The sequence below is a fragment of the Notamacropus eugenii genome, chromosome 4 (assembly GCF_028372415.1).
Source record: "Notamacropus eugenii isolate mMacEug1 chromosome 4, mMacEug1.pri_v2, whole genome shotgun sequence".
NCBI lineage: Eukaryota > Metazoa > Chordata > Mammalia > Diprotodontia > Macropodidae > Notamacropus > Notamacropus eugenii.
In genome coordinates, this window is record NC_092875.1 from 317,345,248 (window position 1) to 317,364,165 (window position 18,918).

At 36.3% G+C, this 18,918-nt stretch overlaps 1 protein-coding gene across 4 annotated transcripts in view; it reads left to right on the forward strand.

The window, feature by feature from the left end:
* LRRCC1 (leucine rich repeat and coiled-coil centrosomal protein 1) overlaps positions 1-15,192 on the forward strand; it is a 54,293-nt gene extending 39,101 nt beyond the window's left edge. For 2 of the 4 annotated variants that reach the window (XM_072604987.1, XM_072604988.1), the window contains exons 16-19: positions 4,749-4,957; positions 5,321-5,458; positions 5,598-5,733; positions 14,825-15,192. In XM_072604987.1, the coding sequence (XP_072461088.1) occupies positions 4,749-4,957; positions 5,321-5,458; positions 5,598-5,733; positions 14,825-14,929 (588 nt within the window). In that variant the 3' untranslated portion in view covers positions 14,930-15,192. Of the gene's footprint in view, positions 1-4,748; positions 4,958-5,320; positions 5,459-5,597; positions 5,734-10,411; positions 10,485-14,824 lie in introns of all 4 variants that reach the window. The other 2 variants (XM_072604989.1, XM_072604990.1) reach the window with 2 other exon arrangements.
* Positions 15,193-18,918: the final 3,726 nt, after the last annotated feature.

The following is an 18,918-nucleotide window of genomic DNA, read 5'->3' on the forward strand; positions in this document are numbered from 1 at the left end:
CACACACACACACACACACACACACACACACACACACACACACACACCCCTCTCAAGAAAAATAAAGTAGAAAAAAATAGCAATTTTTCATCATGAATTCTTTAAAATCAACTTAGATCACTGTATTGTTCAGAGTAGCTAAGACTTTCATAGTTGATCATCGTAAAAGTATTACTATTACTGTGTACAACTTTCTCCTGGTTCTGCTCACTTCACTTTGCATCAGTTCATATAAATCTTGGCAGATTTTTCTGAAACCATTCTCATTTCTTGCAGCACAATGGTTTTCTATCACGATCATCTAGCACTTGTTCAGCCATTCCCCAGCTGATGGGCATCCTCTCAGTTTCTAATTCTTTGTCAGCACTAACCAGCTGCCATAAATATTTTTGTACAAATACCGTAGTTCCTTTTCCCTTTTCTTTGATCTCTTTCAGATACAGACCTTGTAATGTTATTTCTGGGTCAAACAGTGTGCACAATTTTATAGCCCTTTGGGCATAGTTCCAAATTATTCTCCAGAATGGTTGAATTGGTTCACATTTCCACCAGCAGTGCATTAGTGTAACAATTTTCCCACATCTTCTCCAGCATTTGTTATTTTCCTTTTCTGTCATGTTAGCCCCAATCTGCCAAGTTAGGTGGTATCAGAGTTGTTTTAATTTGCATTTCTCTAATAAATAGTGATTTTTGAGCATATTTACATGTGACTGTTGATAACTTTTATATCTTCTTCTGAAAACTTGTGTGACCATTTATGAAATGGAGAATGGTTTGTGTCGTTTTATTAATTTGGCTCAGTTCTCTATATATCTGAGAAATGAGGATTTTTATCAGAGAAACTTGCTGTAAAAATTTTTCTAGTTTCCTGTTTTCCTACTAATTTTGTCTGCATTAGTTTTATTTGTGCAAAATCTTTTTAATTTAATGTAATATAAATTATCCATTTTATTTCCCAGATGCTCCTGTATTGGACTACACTTTCCTTTACTCCAGTGAGACAGACTTTTCTTACTGACTTTCTGAGTTTTCTTGGGCCGGAAAATTGTTTCACCCCATCCTTTTGTTGGTTCTGCCACACCAGAATTCATTTTGCAGTGTTATAGCTTTTTGGAGGTTGATTTATAAGAATTCAGGCATGTTCCTGGCTTACTCTGCCATCCTGGTTCCACCTACTCCCCTGCTTATCTCTTTTAAGTCTACGTTTGCTTTTGCTTTGTCTGAGATTGCTACCCCTGCTTTTTTCACTTTAGCTGAAACATAATAGATTCTGCCCCAGTCCCTTATTTTAACTCTTTGTGTGTCTCTGTGTTTCAAATGTCTTTCTTGGAAACAACATATTATTGGATTCTGGTTTCTAATCCATTCTGCTCGCTGCTTTCACTTTATGGATGAGTTCATTCCTCTCAAATTCAGTTATGATTACTAACTGTGCATTTCCTTCCATCCTGTTTTTTTCTGTTTATTCTTCTCTGGCTCTTTTTATCTTATCCCTCCTCCAAAGTCTATTTTACTTCTGACCATTGCCTTCTTTTATCTGCACTCCATTTTATCACCCCCCTCTTTTTCCCTTATTCCCTTCCCATTTCCTTGTTGGGTAAGATGTATTTCTATACCCAAGTGAGTATTGATATATATTTTTTTCTGCCTTTGAACCAATTTAGATGAAAATAAAGGTCAGGCATTGCCCACCCTGTAACACCTCCCTGCCTCTTTCCCCTCCATCATTTTTTCCCTCCATCACACAGTCTTTTTCTTGGATGCCTCTTTTATGTGAAATAATTTTTCACATTCTTACACTCTTTTTGCCCTTCTCCCAGGGAATCCTTTCTTATCCTCTTTTAATCCCCTTTGTCCATTTCTTTTTACATCATCCTAACATGAGCAACTCATTCTTGCTTGCACCCTCTGTCTGTGTAGGCTTTTTATATCAGCCTTAATAGTGATAAAGTTCTTAGGAGTTATATATCATCTTCCCATCTAGAAATAGAAACAGTTTAACTTTATTGAATCCCTTATTAGTTTGCTTTCCTGTTTCCCTTTTTATGCTTCTCTTGAACCTTATGTTCAAAAGTCATATTTTCTATTTAGCTCTGGTCTTTTTCATCAGCAATACTTGAAAGTCTTCTATTTCATTAAATAGTCAATTTTTTCCCTTGAAAGATTATATCAGTTTTGCTGGGTAGGTTATTCCTGGTTGTAATCCTAGCTCTTTTGCCCTCTGGAATATCATATTCCAAGCCATCCACTCCTAACAAGGTAGCTGCTAAATCCTGTGTGATCACTGTAGTTCCATGGTATCTGAATGGTTTCTTTCTGGCTGCTTCAAGTATTATCCCTTTGAACTGAGAGCTCTGGAATTTGGCTATAATATTCCTACAATTTTCATTTTGGGATTTGTTTCATGTCGTTATTGGTGGATTCTTTCTTTTTCTATTTACTTTTTTCAATTTCTGTTTATCTCGATTCCTAGAATATTGGGGCAATTTTCCTTTATATATTCCTAAGATGGTAAATATAGTGTTTCTTTGATCATGGCTTTCAGGTAATCTAATAATTCTTAAATTATTTCTCCTCAACCTGTTTCTCATATCATTTTTTCCAAAGAGATATTTAACATTTTCTTCTATTTTTTTTTCATTCTTTTTACTCTATTTGATCATTTCTTGATGTCTCATGGGATCATTCCCCTTGCACAATTCTAATTTTTAAGGAATTATTTTCATTGATGAAATTTTGTACCTCTTTTTCCTTTTGGCCTGTTTTGTTTTCCCCTCATGTTCTGTTTTTAAGGTATTATTTTCTGTGTATTTTTGGTGCCTCTTTTACCAAGCTATCAATTGTCCTTTCATAATTTTCTTCCTTCACTTTCATTTCTTTACCTAATTTATCCTCTACCATTCTTATTTGATTTTTAAAATAATTTTTTGGATCTTCTAGGCATTTTTGATGAGCTAGCATCCAATTTATATTTTTCTTTCATTGTAGCTATTTTGACTTCATTGTCTTCTTCTAAATTTGTCTCTTGATCTTCCTTGTCACCAGAGTAGCTCTTTATGGTCAGGATCTCTTTTTTTTTTGGTTTGTATTTTGCTCATTTTGCAAGGTCCTAGGCTTTTTCACACTGTTGTTTTTAGAACTAGTTGTTCTGAGGCTTTGGTAGTTTTTGGTGTTTTCTAGGGATAGGTGTGGTCACTGCTCTCTTGGTCTTCATGGTGGTCTTTCCCCAGGAAGGGCCCCTGATCTCTTGGGATTGGAAATGATAGTGTTCTTCAGTCATTGTTACCTCTTGACCAAAAATGCTTCTCTCCACTCATGAACTGTGATTCAGAAGAGCGTATAGGCAACACAGTTGCCAAATACCATCTCTTGTAATCTCTTTCTGACCAGTTCCTACATATCCTTATCATCTCTGACTTGAGAGCTCCTGAAGCTGCTGCTTCCCTACCTAGCCCTACCACTGGTTTTGCATCTAAGTGGTCTGTGGGCTAGCCTCCACCCCTATCACAGATCTCTCTTTACAAGCTCCTAAGTTTCTTGGGTTAGAAAAATGTCTCTGCCTGATCTTTTGTTGGCCCTGCCACTCCAGAATTCTATTTGAGGTATTATTTCAAAGTTGTTTGGAGAGGAATACTGGGAGAGCTTGGCAGAGTTCCTCCTCTACTCTGACATCTTAGCTCCACCACTCAGTTGATGTTCATAATAGATTTAGAAGATAATTACACTCTGTATTACAGTGGGGCTCATGTCTCAGCAAAAGATGATAGACTTCTGTGCTCTGTGGACACCAGCATTGACATTTTGACCAAGCTTACATATACTCATTGGGAGCTAAGGGGAAAGTTGGAAATAGAAAAGTGGTATCTAATAGAATTCTGGTAACAGTCTTTGTAGTTACTGTTTTCAGCACAATCAGTTCTGGTGTTAGGTGAAGAAAAGGGTAATAATTAGCAGAATCAGATGAAGTCCTTACCTTACCAATAGGAACACATTTTCATTGTGTTCATTTCAAGTGGTGTACCATAGGATGCTAGCAGTAGTTCCCATTTTTTCATTTGATTGATATGAAGTGGGAAGACACCATATGTCTGTCAGTTTTCCAGATTAACAATTATACAACATCTTGAACAGTGAAGCCCTCTCCTCCTTTATATAAAGCAATTGTAAACCACCACCTCCACCCCCAAGCTGTTTTTAGCAGAGATTTAGAGCATACAAATTTAATTTTTATTTTTATTCACAGCTCACATGTATTCATAACCTTTTTTAGAATGAACCATCATATGTTTAGTTTTAGTTTTTTAACTCCTCTACCTTCTAAAACTTCTACATAATGTATGTTTCTTAATTTTGTACTTAATCTGAGTTAATTTTGCATGGGGGATTACATGTTATTATTTTCATCATACTAGACCATTAAAATTGGGATTCTAATAGGACCTTAGAGTTTATTTTTAAAAATAAATGTATCTTTATCATAATTTATCACTTAGTGAAATAATAATAAAAAGATAAAAGATAAAGATTCTTGATAAAGCTTGTTCACATTTAATATAAATAAATATTGGCTATTTGCATTTTTATAAATTACACAGTAAATGTTTTCTTAAATGCCTTACACAGCAAATTTCCAATTTTTTTTAAGTCCTAAGATAGCTTTTTCTTACATTATTATCTTGTAAAATACCAAAACAAAGACATTTCGGGAACAGTAAAAAAATCAACAAGGTATTGATTTTTCTGCAAAGAGCTTACAGGAAAGAGACGAACATATTAGGAAGTTACGAGAAGAAACCATTGAAATGCAAAAAAATGCTCAAGAACAACTTGATGAAAAAGCTGCACAACTAGAAGAGCTAATGGAGGAACTGGAGCGGCACTGTGAGAGAAAAGAGGACCTCAAACAGCAGCTGAAAGAAAAGGAAGCAAAACTTGAGGAAATTGGAAAAGCTTACAGGTATAAGACAGTATCATCACCATTATCGTTATCATAGCATTTATTAAGCACTAACTCTGGACCAGGCACTGTGCTAATAAGCACTTTACAAATATTAGCTCATTTAATCCTTACAATAATCCTGGAAAGTAGGTGTTATTGTTATTATGATTCCCATTTTACATATGAAGAAAGGGCCAACAGAGGTTAAATTACTTTTGCCTAAGGTCACACCGCTAGTACATACCTGTGGCTTTCCTTATACCAGGCCCAGCACTCTATCCACTACACTCCTTTGCTGTCTTCTAAATAAATGAAAAGATATTGTGGTACATGAAATTGACATGAGCATTTCTTTCTAAATCCTTTTAACTTTCATTTCAGTGCAATTAATAAGAAGTGGAAAGATAAAGGAGAACTACTAAGTGGTCTTGAGGCACAAGTTAAACAAATGAAAGAAAAATTTGAAACCAAGGAAAAGAAACTCATTGAAGAAAGAGACAAAAGTCTTCAAAATCAAAAGTAAAATGTAGTTTTATATAACCCTTGGAATTTTTTTTGTGTTCAGAAGCAGAAATGTTTGTAGAAAAATATCCTTTTAGAAAATAATAATAAGTAAAGCCACCAAAGAAAAAGACTAATTTGTATGTGTTTCCTGTAGGGCTACAATGGAAAAGCTTCATTCTATAGATGACAGTTTTAGAAAGCAACTTGAATCAGTGGTTGCAGCCCATCAGGAAGAACTCCTACAGCTGACAAATAAAAAACAAAATCAAATTGATGCTGCAAATGAAAAGGTAATGTTGATAAAGACTTCTTTTAACTTCCATGTCCAGGGTGACAAATTATAGTTAAGTGGAGTAACTCATACAGTTGTGGTAAAGAAGAAAAAAGGGAAGATTTGAAGACTGTGGATGTAAAGAATGATGTTTAAAGTAGCTGGTTCCCAAACAAAATGCTGGTAACAAAGCTTAGTGAGAGCTGCTGCTCAGGAGACTGTTTACTAGATTTTTATCCCAATATGGACCCACTAGTGTACTACGTTCTACAACTGAGCACTGTATCTTTAGGCATAACCAGATATTTCACAAGAATGTATTTGGTAAGAGATTGTCGATGGATTAGCACACCTTGTCATTGCCCTTCAGGAAAAACTGCCCAAAGGAAATGCCTTTCTGATAGAGCATCATAGGCATTTCTTAATCCTTTTATTCATAGTGACAATTTGGAAAAGAGGAAGTTTAGGACAGACCAACAATAAAGTCTGATATTCCCTATTAATTTTGAAATGTTAAGAAATTCAAGTATTTATATCAGTATGATAGTTGGAGATTTACAATTGAAAACTGGGAAGGGTGTCAGAAATAAAAAGGCAAATAAGTATCCAGAGTAAAGGTGATACTTAAAGTTGCAGGACTAGGTAGTATCACCTGAGAAATGTACAGAAAAAAAAAAGAACATAAGAGCTTCAGATACCACCTAAATTAGATAAAATATAGTGTAATTTACTGTTATTTTACTTCAGAATGTGGTTCTTAATTTAATTCAGCAAATATGTATTGAATATATATTACATGCTTAACACTCTTAGGTTCTGTGAGGAAATTATAAACAAAACAAAAACAAAATAACCCCATCATAAGATAGCCCTATCCAGCAAGGAGCAGTTACTCTAGTTAAGGAGGCAGGGAAAGCATTCAGTCATGAAAATAAAATAAGGTGACTGGGAAAGACAATAAGAACAGAAATCTTTAGAGAAGGAAAAAATCTAAGTTTTAGATCATAGATTCAGAGCTAGAGAGAGCCTCTTCATTTTACAAAAGAGGAAACTGAAGCCCAGAGAGGTTAAGTGACGTAGCTTAAGACACACAGCAAGTAGCAGATTCAGTGTTGGAGAAAAAAATATGAATAAAGATGCAAGGACAGAGAGCTTATTCATGGGACAGCTGAGTAGACTGAACTGACTGGAATAGAGGATAGGAAATGATAGGAAATAGAGTTGGATAAAAATTGTGCTTCTCATAGAATTAGTCATCTTAAAAATTATCCAGCCCAGGGGAATCAAACTGAAATAGAAGGGGAAACTAATGTGAGTGTATCATTGACTTGGAAAACCACAAATTAACATTATGTTGGGTTGTGTTTTTATTTATTTTGTTAAACATTTCTCAATTACATTTTAATGTGATTCCCTTTGTGCTATGGAGTTTGATACCTCTGATCTAGTCCAACCTTCTCATTTTATAGATTAGGAAATTGAGATTGGGTCAGGTAAAGTAACTTTCCCATGAGTACACAGCCATTTAGTGATAGAGCTAGGGCAGGAGCCTAGGTCTCTGGATTCCAAGTACAAGGTTCTTTTCACCCAACTACATTTATTTCTTCTTAGGAAAGAGTGGGGCCAGATTTGGGAGGAATTTGGAAACCAGAAAAGAGAACTTAATTTTGAGGACAGGGAGAGTTACCAGATGTGTTTGAGCAGAACAACATGATGAACATCGTTTTATTTTTAGACAAATTAACCTACCAGCAATGTACAGTATACGTAAAGCAGCTAGGTGGCCCAGAGGAAAGAGCACTGGACCTGGAGTTAAGAAAACTTGAGTTCAAATGCAGCCTCGGACCCTTATATCTATAACTCTGCTCAAGGCACTCTGCCTCTGTTTTCTTATCTATAAAATGAGATAATAAAGCAATCAACCTCCTACAGTTGTTGTGAGGATGAAATGAGGTAGTAAATGTAAATCACCTTGCAGACCTTAAGACGTTATTTAAATGCTGTCATTATTATTATCATTATTGTTATGTTACAGTTGGGAAAACTGTTGGAATAATCTAAACATTATTCATAATAATAAGGTTTACAAAGTATTTTAAATTCATCACTTCATCTGATGCTCACAACAAACCAGGGAGATAAGTGCTATTATTATCCCTATTTTATAGAAGGAGAAACTAGGACTTGTCAGTTTTAAGGTACTTATCCAGGGTCACATACCTGTTAAGTGTTAGAGGCAGAATTCAAATCCAGTTCTTCTTAATTCCATGGGTGATACTTTATATACTGTGCCAATGTTATCTTTACATTAATAAATTAATGAAAAAATCATTTCTTAAACACTTATTATGTACCGCTTTCTTTTCTAAGTTTGAGGATATAAATACAAAAGAAAGACAAAGAATACCTTCAAAGAGCTTATGTTCTAAGAGAGACTTAACATGATAACACATGGGAAAGCAGTAGCTAGAGAAGATGAATCATAGTTTTAAGACTGGACTTTGGAGTTCAGTTGCCTAATTAATGAGGATCTAAACTTTGCTACTAATGGTGGAAATGAAATGAAATGGACAGATATTAAAAATATTTTGAAAGAAGAATTGATAAGATTTCCTGTATGATCAAAAGAACTGATTTAATGAAGGAGAGAGAAACCAAAGATTGACTCCGTCTGCCTGGGTGACTAAAAGAATAGTAGTGTCATTGAAAGAAAAACTTTCAGAAAGAAAGGAGTAGCCAATTTAAATGTAAGATGCTAAATTTGGTTTTAGACATTCTGAACTTGGGTTATTGAAATAGCCAGGTGTAGCGCCAATGCAATATTCACAGAGCCTAAGGCAGCTATGAATATGCCTACACTATTCTAAACTGTGAAATACAACAGACTCTCCACGTGGAAGACAGAACCAAAACATTTATTCAGACACCTGAAAGCCAAATCCATCACAGTAACAAAGAAATCTATACACAGTAACAATGCAGAGGGCAGTATTATCCCTAGGCCTTCCCTCTGTTAGGCTTCCCACAAACCAGCTCCCTTAAACAAATCACAAATAGGCTGTCTCCTTCATGCTAGTCGGCTGCCTTTCCCAGCTCTGACTGTTCTCTGACTAACTTCCTCTCTGTTCTGCTCTAGCTCTGCCTCTTCCGGTTCCACCCTTCCTGTTCCATGTGACAACTCATGTGACTCAGGCTTCCATGTGACTTAAGCAGGTCACATGGGCCTTTAATGGATGGGGAAGATCTTCCCATTAAGAAGCAAAATTATATTAACAATAAGCAAAAATGCATTATCAATATACCAGGTAAAAATGCTCATTAGAAAGTTGCAGATTTACAGTTGGTACTTAAGTAGCCATAGGAAAACAGATACATTAATGCAACTGTAAACTGTAAACTTATCTAGCCATTCCAGAAAGCAACTTAGAACTGTGCCCAGAATGCTATTAAACTGTGCACATCCATTGTGGTTTTTGTTTGTTTTAAATATTTTATTTTTCCCCAATTACATGTAAAAACTATTTTTAACATTCATTTGGTTTTTTTTTTGTTTTGAGTTCCAAATTCTCTTCCTCCTTCCCTCCCACCTCCTTAAGATGGTAAACAATCTGATATAGGTCACATGTGTGTCATCATGTAAAACATTTCCATGTTAGTAGAAAAGAAACAAAAAACAAAAGACCAAAAAAAAAGAAAGTGAAAAATAGTATGCTTTGGTCTGCATCCAGACGGTGTCAGTTCTTTCTCAGGAGATGGATAGCATTTTTCAACATGAGTTCTTTGGGATTGTCTTGGATCATTGTATTGCTGAGAATGGCAAAGTCATTCACAGTTCTTATTGTACAATATTACTGTTACTATGTACAATGTTCTCCTGGTTCTGCTCACTTCACTTTGTGCCAGTTTATGTAAATCTTTGCAGTTTTTTTCTGAAATCATCCTACTTGTCATTTTTTATAGTATAATAATATTATTCCATTACAATCATATACCACAGCTTGTTCAGCCATATGCCTAGTTGATAGGCATCCCCTCAATTTCCAATTCTTAGCCACCACAAAAAGAGCTGCTATAAATATTTCTTGTACAAATAGGTTGTCTTCCCTTTTTAAAAAATCTCTTTGAGATACAGGTCTAGTAGTGGTATTGCTGGATCAAAGGGTACTGCGCATACTCTTTGACCCAGCAAGTGTCTATCTCAGAGAGACCAAGAAAAAGGAAAAGGATAATATTACAAAAATATTTATAACAGTTCTTTTTGTTGTGTCAAAGAATTAGAAATTGAGTGGGTGCCCATCAATTGAAGAGTGGCTAAACAAATTATGGCATATGTATGTGATGGAATGTTATTGTGCTATAAAAATGACGAAGGGGATGATTTTAGAAAATCCTGGGAAGACTTATTTGAACTCGTACAAAGTGAGGTGAACCAGTAAAATAATATATACAATAACAATGTCATAAAGTCAAAAAAATTTGAAAGACTTAGGAATCATGATGAAACATGCTATCTTCCTCCAGCTCTAGAAAGGTGATAGACTTAGAATACACATCATAATGTGTTTTATTGGACATGGCTAATGTGGAAATTTGTTTTGCTCAACATTTGCAATAGGTTTTATTTTTCTTGCTTTCTCAAGGGGAAGCGAAAGGGAGAAAATTCAGAATTAAAAATAAAATTGATTTTTTTTTTTAAGTTGCAGGTGTGGAAGTGGAGCTTAAGTGAAAATAAAGACCAGAAGGACAGCTTTAGTAGTCATCCACATGGAAGTAAATGTTTCAGCTATTACAGTAGAATAGCCTTCAGATAGAGAGATTAGAGAAAATAGCAGGAGTCTAGGTAGTTTAGAAGAATAACGATCAAGGACCTGGGTAAGAAAATAGTAAAAGAAGAACATCTATTGGGTAGTGATGTAGAAAGAAAACCAGGTGTACTTATCAAAGAAACTAAGGGATGATTTTCACAAAAAAGATAATTAACATTGTTAAATGTTTGAAAATCTACCAAAGAATGAAAATGGGGGGAAAAGCATTTTCCTTTGTGAGTCCTTTGTATTTGTCTTGGATCATTGTGTTGTTGAGAAGAGCTGAGTAATTCTTAGTTGATCATCACACAATGTTACTGATACTGTGTACAATGCTTTCCAGTTCTGCTCATTTCACTTTGTATCAGTTAATACAAGTCTTTTCAGGTTTTTCTGAAGTCTACCTGCTATTCATTTGTTATTGCACGATAGTATTCCATTACATTCATATACCACAGTTTGTTCAGCAATTCCCCAATTGATGGTCATCCCCTCAATTTATAATATTTTGCAATCACAGAAAGGGCTGCTATAAATATTTTGTACATGTAGTTCCTTTTCCCTTTTATAATCTCTTTAGGAGAGAGACATAGTAGTGCTGGATCAAAGGATTTGCACAGTTTGATTGCCCTTTGGGCAAAATTCCAAATCGCTCCCCAGAATGGTTAGATGAGTTCATATCTCCACCAACAGTGCATTAATGTCCCAATTTTCACACATCTTCTCCAGCATTTATCACTTTCCTTTTCCATCATATTAGTCAATATGATAGGTGTGAGATGGTTCCTCAAAGTTGTTTCAATTTGCACTTCTCTAATCGAAAGTGATTTAGAGAATTTCATATGCCTGTCGATAGTTTTGTTTTCTTCCTCTGAAAACTGCGTGTTCATATCTTTTGATCTTTTATCAGTTGAGGAATGGCTTGTATTCTTGTAAATATGACTCAGTATTCTATATATTTGAGAAATGAGGCCTTTATCAGACACACATATAAAAATTGTTTCCCATCTTTCTGCTTTCCTTTTAATCTGCAATGCATTGTTTACATTTGTTTGAACTTTTAAAAGCTTTTTAATTTAATATGATCAAAATTTTCCATTTTGCATTTTGTAATGCGATCTGTTGTTTGGTCATGAATTCTTCCCCTTCCCATAGATCTGACAGGTAGACTGTTCCTTGCTCTTCTAATTTGTTTCTGGTGTCACCCTTTCTGTCTAAATCATGCCAAAGGTCTGTCATATCTAACTTTTCTAATATTCTATTTGCTACCTTAGTTTCTTGTTTATTTTTTGGTTGGATTTACGGAATTCTGAGGGGAGAGTTGAGGTGACCCACTAGTATAGTTTTACTGTCTTTTTCTTCCTGTAATTCACATAACTTCTCCTTTACGAATTTGGGTGTTTATACTACTTGGTGCATATATATTTAGTATTGATATTGCTTCATTGTCCATGGTACTTTTTAGCAAGATGTAGTTTCCTTCCTTGTCTCTTTTAATTAGGTCTTTTTTTTCCTTTTACTTTGTTTGACATTAGGATAGCTACCCTCTGCTTTTTTTACTTCAGCTGAAGCACAATACATTCTGCCCCTGCTCCTTACCTTTACTCTGTGTGTGTCTCTGCTCCAAGTGTGTTTCTTGTAAACAGCATGTTGTAGGATTCTGGATTTTGATCCATACTGCTGTCTGCTTCTGTTTTACAGGAGAGTTCATCCCATTCACATTACAGTTATGATTATTACCTTGTGTATTTCCCTCCATCTTATTCTGCCTCCTATTTGTTCTCTCTCCTTTTACCCTTTCCCTTCTTATCAGTGTTTTGCCTCTGTCTGCCACCTCCTCTGATCTGCCTTTCCTTTTGTCAGTCCCCAGCTCCTCTTTACTTGTTCTCCTGCCCTCCTACTTCCCTATTGGTTAAGACAGATTTCTGTATTTAACTGATTGTATATATGATTCCCTCTTTGAGCCAATGCTGATGAGAGTAATGTTCAAGCGATGCTTGTCACCCAACTTCCCATTTTCCCCTTCACTGTGATAGGTCTTTTGTACCTCTTCATGTGAAATAATTTACCCCATTCTACCTCTCCCTTCTTTCTACATGCTTTGTACTCCTCTTTCTCATACCTTAATTTATTTTTATCTTGCCCTAAATTCATCTTATAGCTGTACCTATGTCTATGTATATTCCATCTAGTGTACTATTAGTGATACAATTTTTAAGAATTACAAATATCATCTTCCCATGTAGAGACGTAAATAACTTATCTCTGTTGACTCCCTTATGTTTTCTTTTCCCTGTTTATGCTTCCCTTGGGTCTTGATATTAGAAGTCAGATTTTTGCTTTAGTTCTGATCTTCTCCTTATGAAAGCTTGAAATCCTCCTATTTCATTGAATGACCATTTTTTTCCTCTTGATATACTATGCTTAATTTTGCCAGGTGACTCTTGCTTGTAGTCCTAGCTCCTTTGCCTTCCAAAATATCATTTCATGATGTCCAGTCCTTTAATATTGCAGCTGCCAAGTCCTGTGTGGCCCTACTTGTAACTCCCTGATATCTGAATTGTTTCTTTCTGGTTACTAGTGGTTTTTTTCCTTGATCTGATAGTTCTAAAGTTTGGCTATACTGTTTCTTAGAGTTTTTATTTTGGGATCTCTTTCTTAAGATGATCAGTGGATTTTTCAGTGCCTATTTTGCCCTCTGGTTCCAGAACATCAGGGCAGTTTTTCTTGATAATTTCTTGAAAGATGCTGTCCAGATCCTCCTTTTGATTATAGCTTTCAGGTAATCTAATGAGAATGACATTGTCTCTCCTGGATCTATTTTAAAGGTTAGTTGTTTTTCCAATGAGGTATTTTGCATTTTCTTCCATTTTTTTTTTTCTTCTGAATTTGTTTGATTGACTTGATGTCTCATGGAGTCACTAGCTTCCTCTTATTCAATTCTAACTTTTAAGGTATTGTTTTCCTCAATTAGCTTTTGTATTTTCTTTTCTGTCTGGCCAGTTGTACTCTTTAAGGAGTTATTTTCTTCAGTTGATTTTTGTATCTCCTTTTCTATTTGGTCAGTTCTACTTTTTAAGCAGTTTTCCAAGCTGTTGACTCTTTTCATAATTCTCTTGCATCACTCTCATTTCCTTTCCCATTTTTTCTTCTGCCTCTCTTATATGATTTTTAAGCACTTTTTGAGCTCTTCCATGAGTTCTTTCTGGACTTGAGACCACTTCCTGTTTTTTCTTTGGGGTTTTGTCTATAGATGTTTTGACATCGTTATCCTCTTCTGAATTTGTATCTTGCTCTTCCCTTTCACCATAATAACTTTCTATGGTCAGATTGTATTTTTGTTGTTTTTGCTTTTTTGGGGGAGGGTGGGGGGGCGGTGTTCTAAGAGGCACTGTCTCAGGCTTCCTGTGTCAGTGGCTGCAGGCCCTGGATATTTACCTTGTGCAGCACTGAAGTTGCTCTCAGGCCTCTGGGGGACCCTTGAGTCTGGAGTTGTGCTGAGATGATGGGATGGAGGGTGGCTGGTGCTGCTGGAAGCTGTAGAGTCTGACAGCTTACCTGGTGCTGAGATAGGGTCTGGTATGTGCTGAGGCTCCAGTGGGGTGTTTCAGTTTTTCCCAGGGGCTACGCTGAAGCACATGAAGGCCTGGCCTACTTTTTCCTCATGCTGGAGGATTCCTCTTTGCCTAGGGCTACACTGAATCATGTGGTGGTTCTGGGAGCTGGAGTCTGTCAGTTCCTTGGATATGCTAAGGCACATGGGGAGTCCTGGTGTTGGTGTTTATCTGCTCTACCACACTGGTGGATCTCCCACTGGTTTGCTGAGGTGGGGCTTGCTACTGATTTGCTGGGATCCTTCCTGCCCTGGAATGTGCTCCCCTTTTATCCTACCTAAGTGGACCTTTCTTGCTGATCTTCCAGGTTTTGGGGGCCAAAGTATTGTTTCACTTCATCTTTTTGCTGGTTCTGCTGTTACAGAATTTGTTTTGGAGCATTGTTTTATGGTTGTTCGGATGTAAATATAGGAAAGTTACAACACTTTACTGCTTGCTCCACCATTTTGGCTCCCAGGAGTTGTTAATTACTCTTCTTAATTTTTAAGTAGTTCCACTTTAGTAATTTTAATTTTCACTTTATTTTAGTAACAGTAATTTTAAAATGTCACAGTGTAAAATTTCTAAGGGGACAAATTCCATGTACTAGATAGATTAACTCTTATACATCTTTCTTTTATTATTCATTTTTAAAACACATTGTTGATATTAAGAAAATTTAAAATGTTTTAAATCTTGGTTGTCAATTTAGGTTTCCCAGGTTGAAGATGAGATGCGTCACCTTCTGCATGAAACAGCACAAAACAAGAAAATCATGGAGGAAAAAATAAAACGACTTTTACTTTGCTTTAAGTGATACTCAGCAAGAATTTTGATGGTTCTGAGACTTCGTCAAGTTGAAACAGTCTTACAAATCTAATATAAATCACATTTGGTCAGCAACCAAAAGTTGTAACCACTGTGCCTTTAGAATCTCTTTCCACACATTCCAATATGAATATATTTTAAAGCCATTTTTCATCGTGTTTACTAAATATATGTATAGTTTTTCTTAAATAAATTATTTATACTTATATGTTTGGGAATGCACTATCAAAATAAACTAAAATCTTACTTCTATCGTAGAAGTTGTGTCCACATTTTTAAAACAGGAGTTTGTTGCTTTTCTAAACCTAACAGCATTTTGTATCATTACCACCACCCCATGGTAAATGCTAAGACTAGGGATCACTAGGTTGATGTTTTTAGCAAAACACCTGAAGTGGCTGAAAAGTTGACTAATGTCAACCAATCAATATTAATTTGGTTCCTATACTTAGTGCCAGACACTGTCCTAGGTGTTAGGGTTATGAAGACAAAGGTGAGACAGTTCCCTTGAGAAACCTACAATTTAGTGGAGGTGTGGGACAGCTAATAATATGTACTTATGCTTATAGGTATATATACAAAGTAGATACAAAATAACTAGCATGGGGGGGGAGGCAGTAGTGGCCAGGGGATTGGGACAGGCTTCATGTAGAAGATGATACTTGAGTTGAGCCTTGAAGAACACTAAGCCTTCTTTCTACAAGACCAGGTGAGAAGGAAATAGATTCCAGGTATAGATAACAGCCAGTACAAAGGCACTGAGATTGGAAATTGAAATGCGCCATTCAGACAACTGTGAGGTCAGTTTATCTGGCCATAGTTTGCCTGAGTAATGGAGTAATGTGTAATAAGATTGGAAAGGTAAATTGGGGCCAAGTTGTTAAGGGCTCTCAGTGCCAACCAGAAGAGTCTAATTTTGAACCTAGAAGTAATAGGGAGCCTCTGGGGTCCTCTGATTAGGGTAGTAGCATGATCAGACCTGCACCTAACAGAACATCTCTGGGAGCTGTAGAGAGGCTGAAATGGTGTGAGAAGAAACCATTTAGGAATTCTATTTCAGTAGTCTAAGCAAGAGATGTTGAGGGCCAGAGATAGGGTGGTAACTATGTAAGTGCGGAAAAGAGAACAGACAAATATAACAGACGTTGTGGAAGTAATGATTTCCAGCATTTATGTAGCATTTTGTTTGCAAAGTGCTTTATAGACATCCTCAGAATAACCAAAAAATAACCCCCATTTTACAGGTAAGGAAACTGAGGCAGGCAGATAAAGTGGCTTGCCCAGGGTCATAGCTGGTGAAAGCGTTTAAGACTGAATTTGAACTCAAGTCTTCCTGACTCCAGCTCCTGTGCTCTATACACCATGCTACTTAGCACTTCAGGAAGAAATGACAGGATTTGTCATTTCTGACAAATGACTGGACATGCTGGATGAATGAGATTGAAGAATTGAGAATGATCTGAATTTGGGTGATTAAGATGGTGGCACCTTCACAGGAGGAATAGGAAAGTTTCCAAGACTGGTAGGTTTGGGGACAAAAGATAAGAAGTAATGTTTTAGACATTTTGAGTTTGAGGTGCCAAAATATTCAATTTGAAATGTTCAAGGATAGAGTTCAGGATAGACACAATATGGAGATGATAACTAAATCTGTGGGAGCTGATGTTACCCAGATAAAGAGTATTAGAGAGAGGAGAGCCTGGAACATAGGACTAGAAGGCAGTATATAGATGATGATCTAAGTAAAGAAAACAGGAGGAGCCATCAGAAAAGATGGTGGTGCAAAAGGTCAGAGATGAGACTTTGCTGGAGCAGAAGTTCATCAACAGGGTCAAGAGACTTCCGAAGTTATTTGATTGACTGTGACCTTGGGTACCATCTTAACCTTTTGAGGGCTCAGTTTACTCACCTATAAAATAAGGGAATTCACTTTTATTCCCCCATCTCCCAGCTTTGTACAAGCTGTCCCCTATGCCTGAAATTCTCTCCCTCTCCTTTCGATTCTCAGCTCAGGGAACAACATCTTCAAGAGCCTTTTTTCTGATTCCCATTGTTAATGCCCCTATTCAAACTCACTGCTTATTTTGCACATATCCCATACTGACTTGGAGCAGCTAGGTAGTGTAGTGGATGGAATGCTAGGCTAGAGTTCCTGAGTTCAAATCTGGCCTCACTAGCTGTGTGACCCTGGGTAAGTCACTTAACCTTGTTTGCCTTAGTTCCTCCTCATCTATAAAATGAGATGGAGAAGGAAATAGCAAATCACTCCAATATTTCTGCCAAGAAAACTCCAAATGGGGTCACAGAGAGTCAGACACAGCTGAAAAATGACAACAACTATACTTATCTGTAAATATTTATATATCCCCTTTTCCAATAGAATGTAAGTTCCTTGGAGGTCGAGACTATCTCTTTTTTTTTTTACTTTGTATTTCTAGCACATAGTAGTCATTTGATAATTACGTGACTGATTACTAATGTTCTTACTTTTTTCCGTTACTTGCAGCTGTATCCTCTGCTCTTATCTGTGTTTTCTGTTCTTTCAGTGATCACACAGTTTGCCACTCATATGTGGTCCACCCCCAGTTCTTTGTTGACAGCTCTAGCTGAGCATTTTTATGTAGATGTTGTGTTACCAACATTAAATATTTTAATCTGAATTCATCTTCTACAATCCGTTATAATCTCTGTTTTGTATTCAATGCCTTTCATAACCCAGCTCCCTCCTACCTTTCTAGTTTCCAACCTACTCCAACACATATTCTTCTTTCCAGCAACAGTGGCCTTCTTGCTGTTCTGCAAATAAAATGGTCCCCTTCTTTTAACATTTTAATTTTCTCTGGAAATTCATGCCTCCATGTTTGTAATGCACTCCCTCCTCATCTCTGCCTAACTGGTTTCCTTTAACTCGCCAACTAAAAGCCCATCTTCTACAGGAAGCCTTTCCCAACCCCTCTTAATTCTAGTGCCTCCACTCTTTTAATTATTCCTATTTAACCTACATATACCTTGCTTGTTTGGTTGGTTGTACTTTGCCATATTAGATTGTGAGTTTCTTGAGGGTAAGGACTTTTTTGCCTAGTACCTGGCACATAAAAGGCACTTAATATTTACTCATTAACTGACGAAGTAAAAAATAATAGCTGAGTTTTCCATTAGTTTTAATCCTTCCTTCATCCTTTAATCACTATATATCAAAAAGGATTATATCACTTCTTTCTGAACTTGCCCACCTAATACACCAAACAGACAGAAGCAAGAACAATGTTCTTTAAATATTGTTTGGTTTATGTTACTCCTCGTTGTACCCTAGTGGCTCTCAAATTCTTCAATGATAAAAGTTTCAAGTCTCAACTTTGTTCCTCTTCTTTACGGAAGTGCCACCATCTTTTGCCAGACTTGTAGTCTTACCTCCAAGAAAGCAAATCTATTTACTCCCCTGCTCCTACTTGAAATCATATATCACAAATGCCATTTCCCACACTTCCTCTTTACTATGCCAAACCACATTCCTTCCTTCAAGGTCCTATTGAAAAATGGCTTTGTCCATGAAGCCTTTTCATCATAATCCTACCTGACTCCAGTCACTCCAACATTCCTCTTAGTACTTTTGTGTATCTCTCTACAACTAGCATTCATTTTGATTTATACTGTGAGGTTTTTTTTCATTGCCACTTGTAGAAGCAAAGCTTCTTGAGGAAATCACTTCAGTTTACCAAAGATCTTAAACTTCTAGTGGCCTGCAAGCTCAATACAAGGCAAATGTCACCTGATTATCAAAAAACCTAATATGATCTTAGGCTGCATGAATTGGAATGCAGTCTAATATATAGGATTATATAGGATATGATAGTTCCATTGTACCCAGCCCACATCTGGAGTATCACATTAACTTCTGAATCACCTGCTCCTAACTCAAACTGAAGAGAATTCAGGGGAGAATGAACAGATAGTGAAGGGACTGAAGAGTATGTCTTA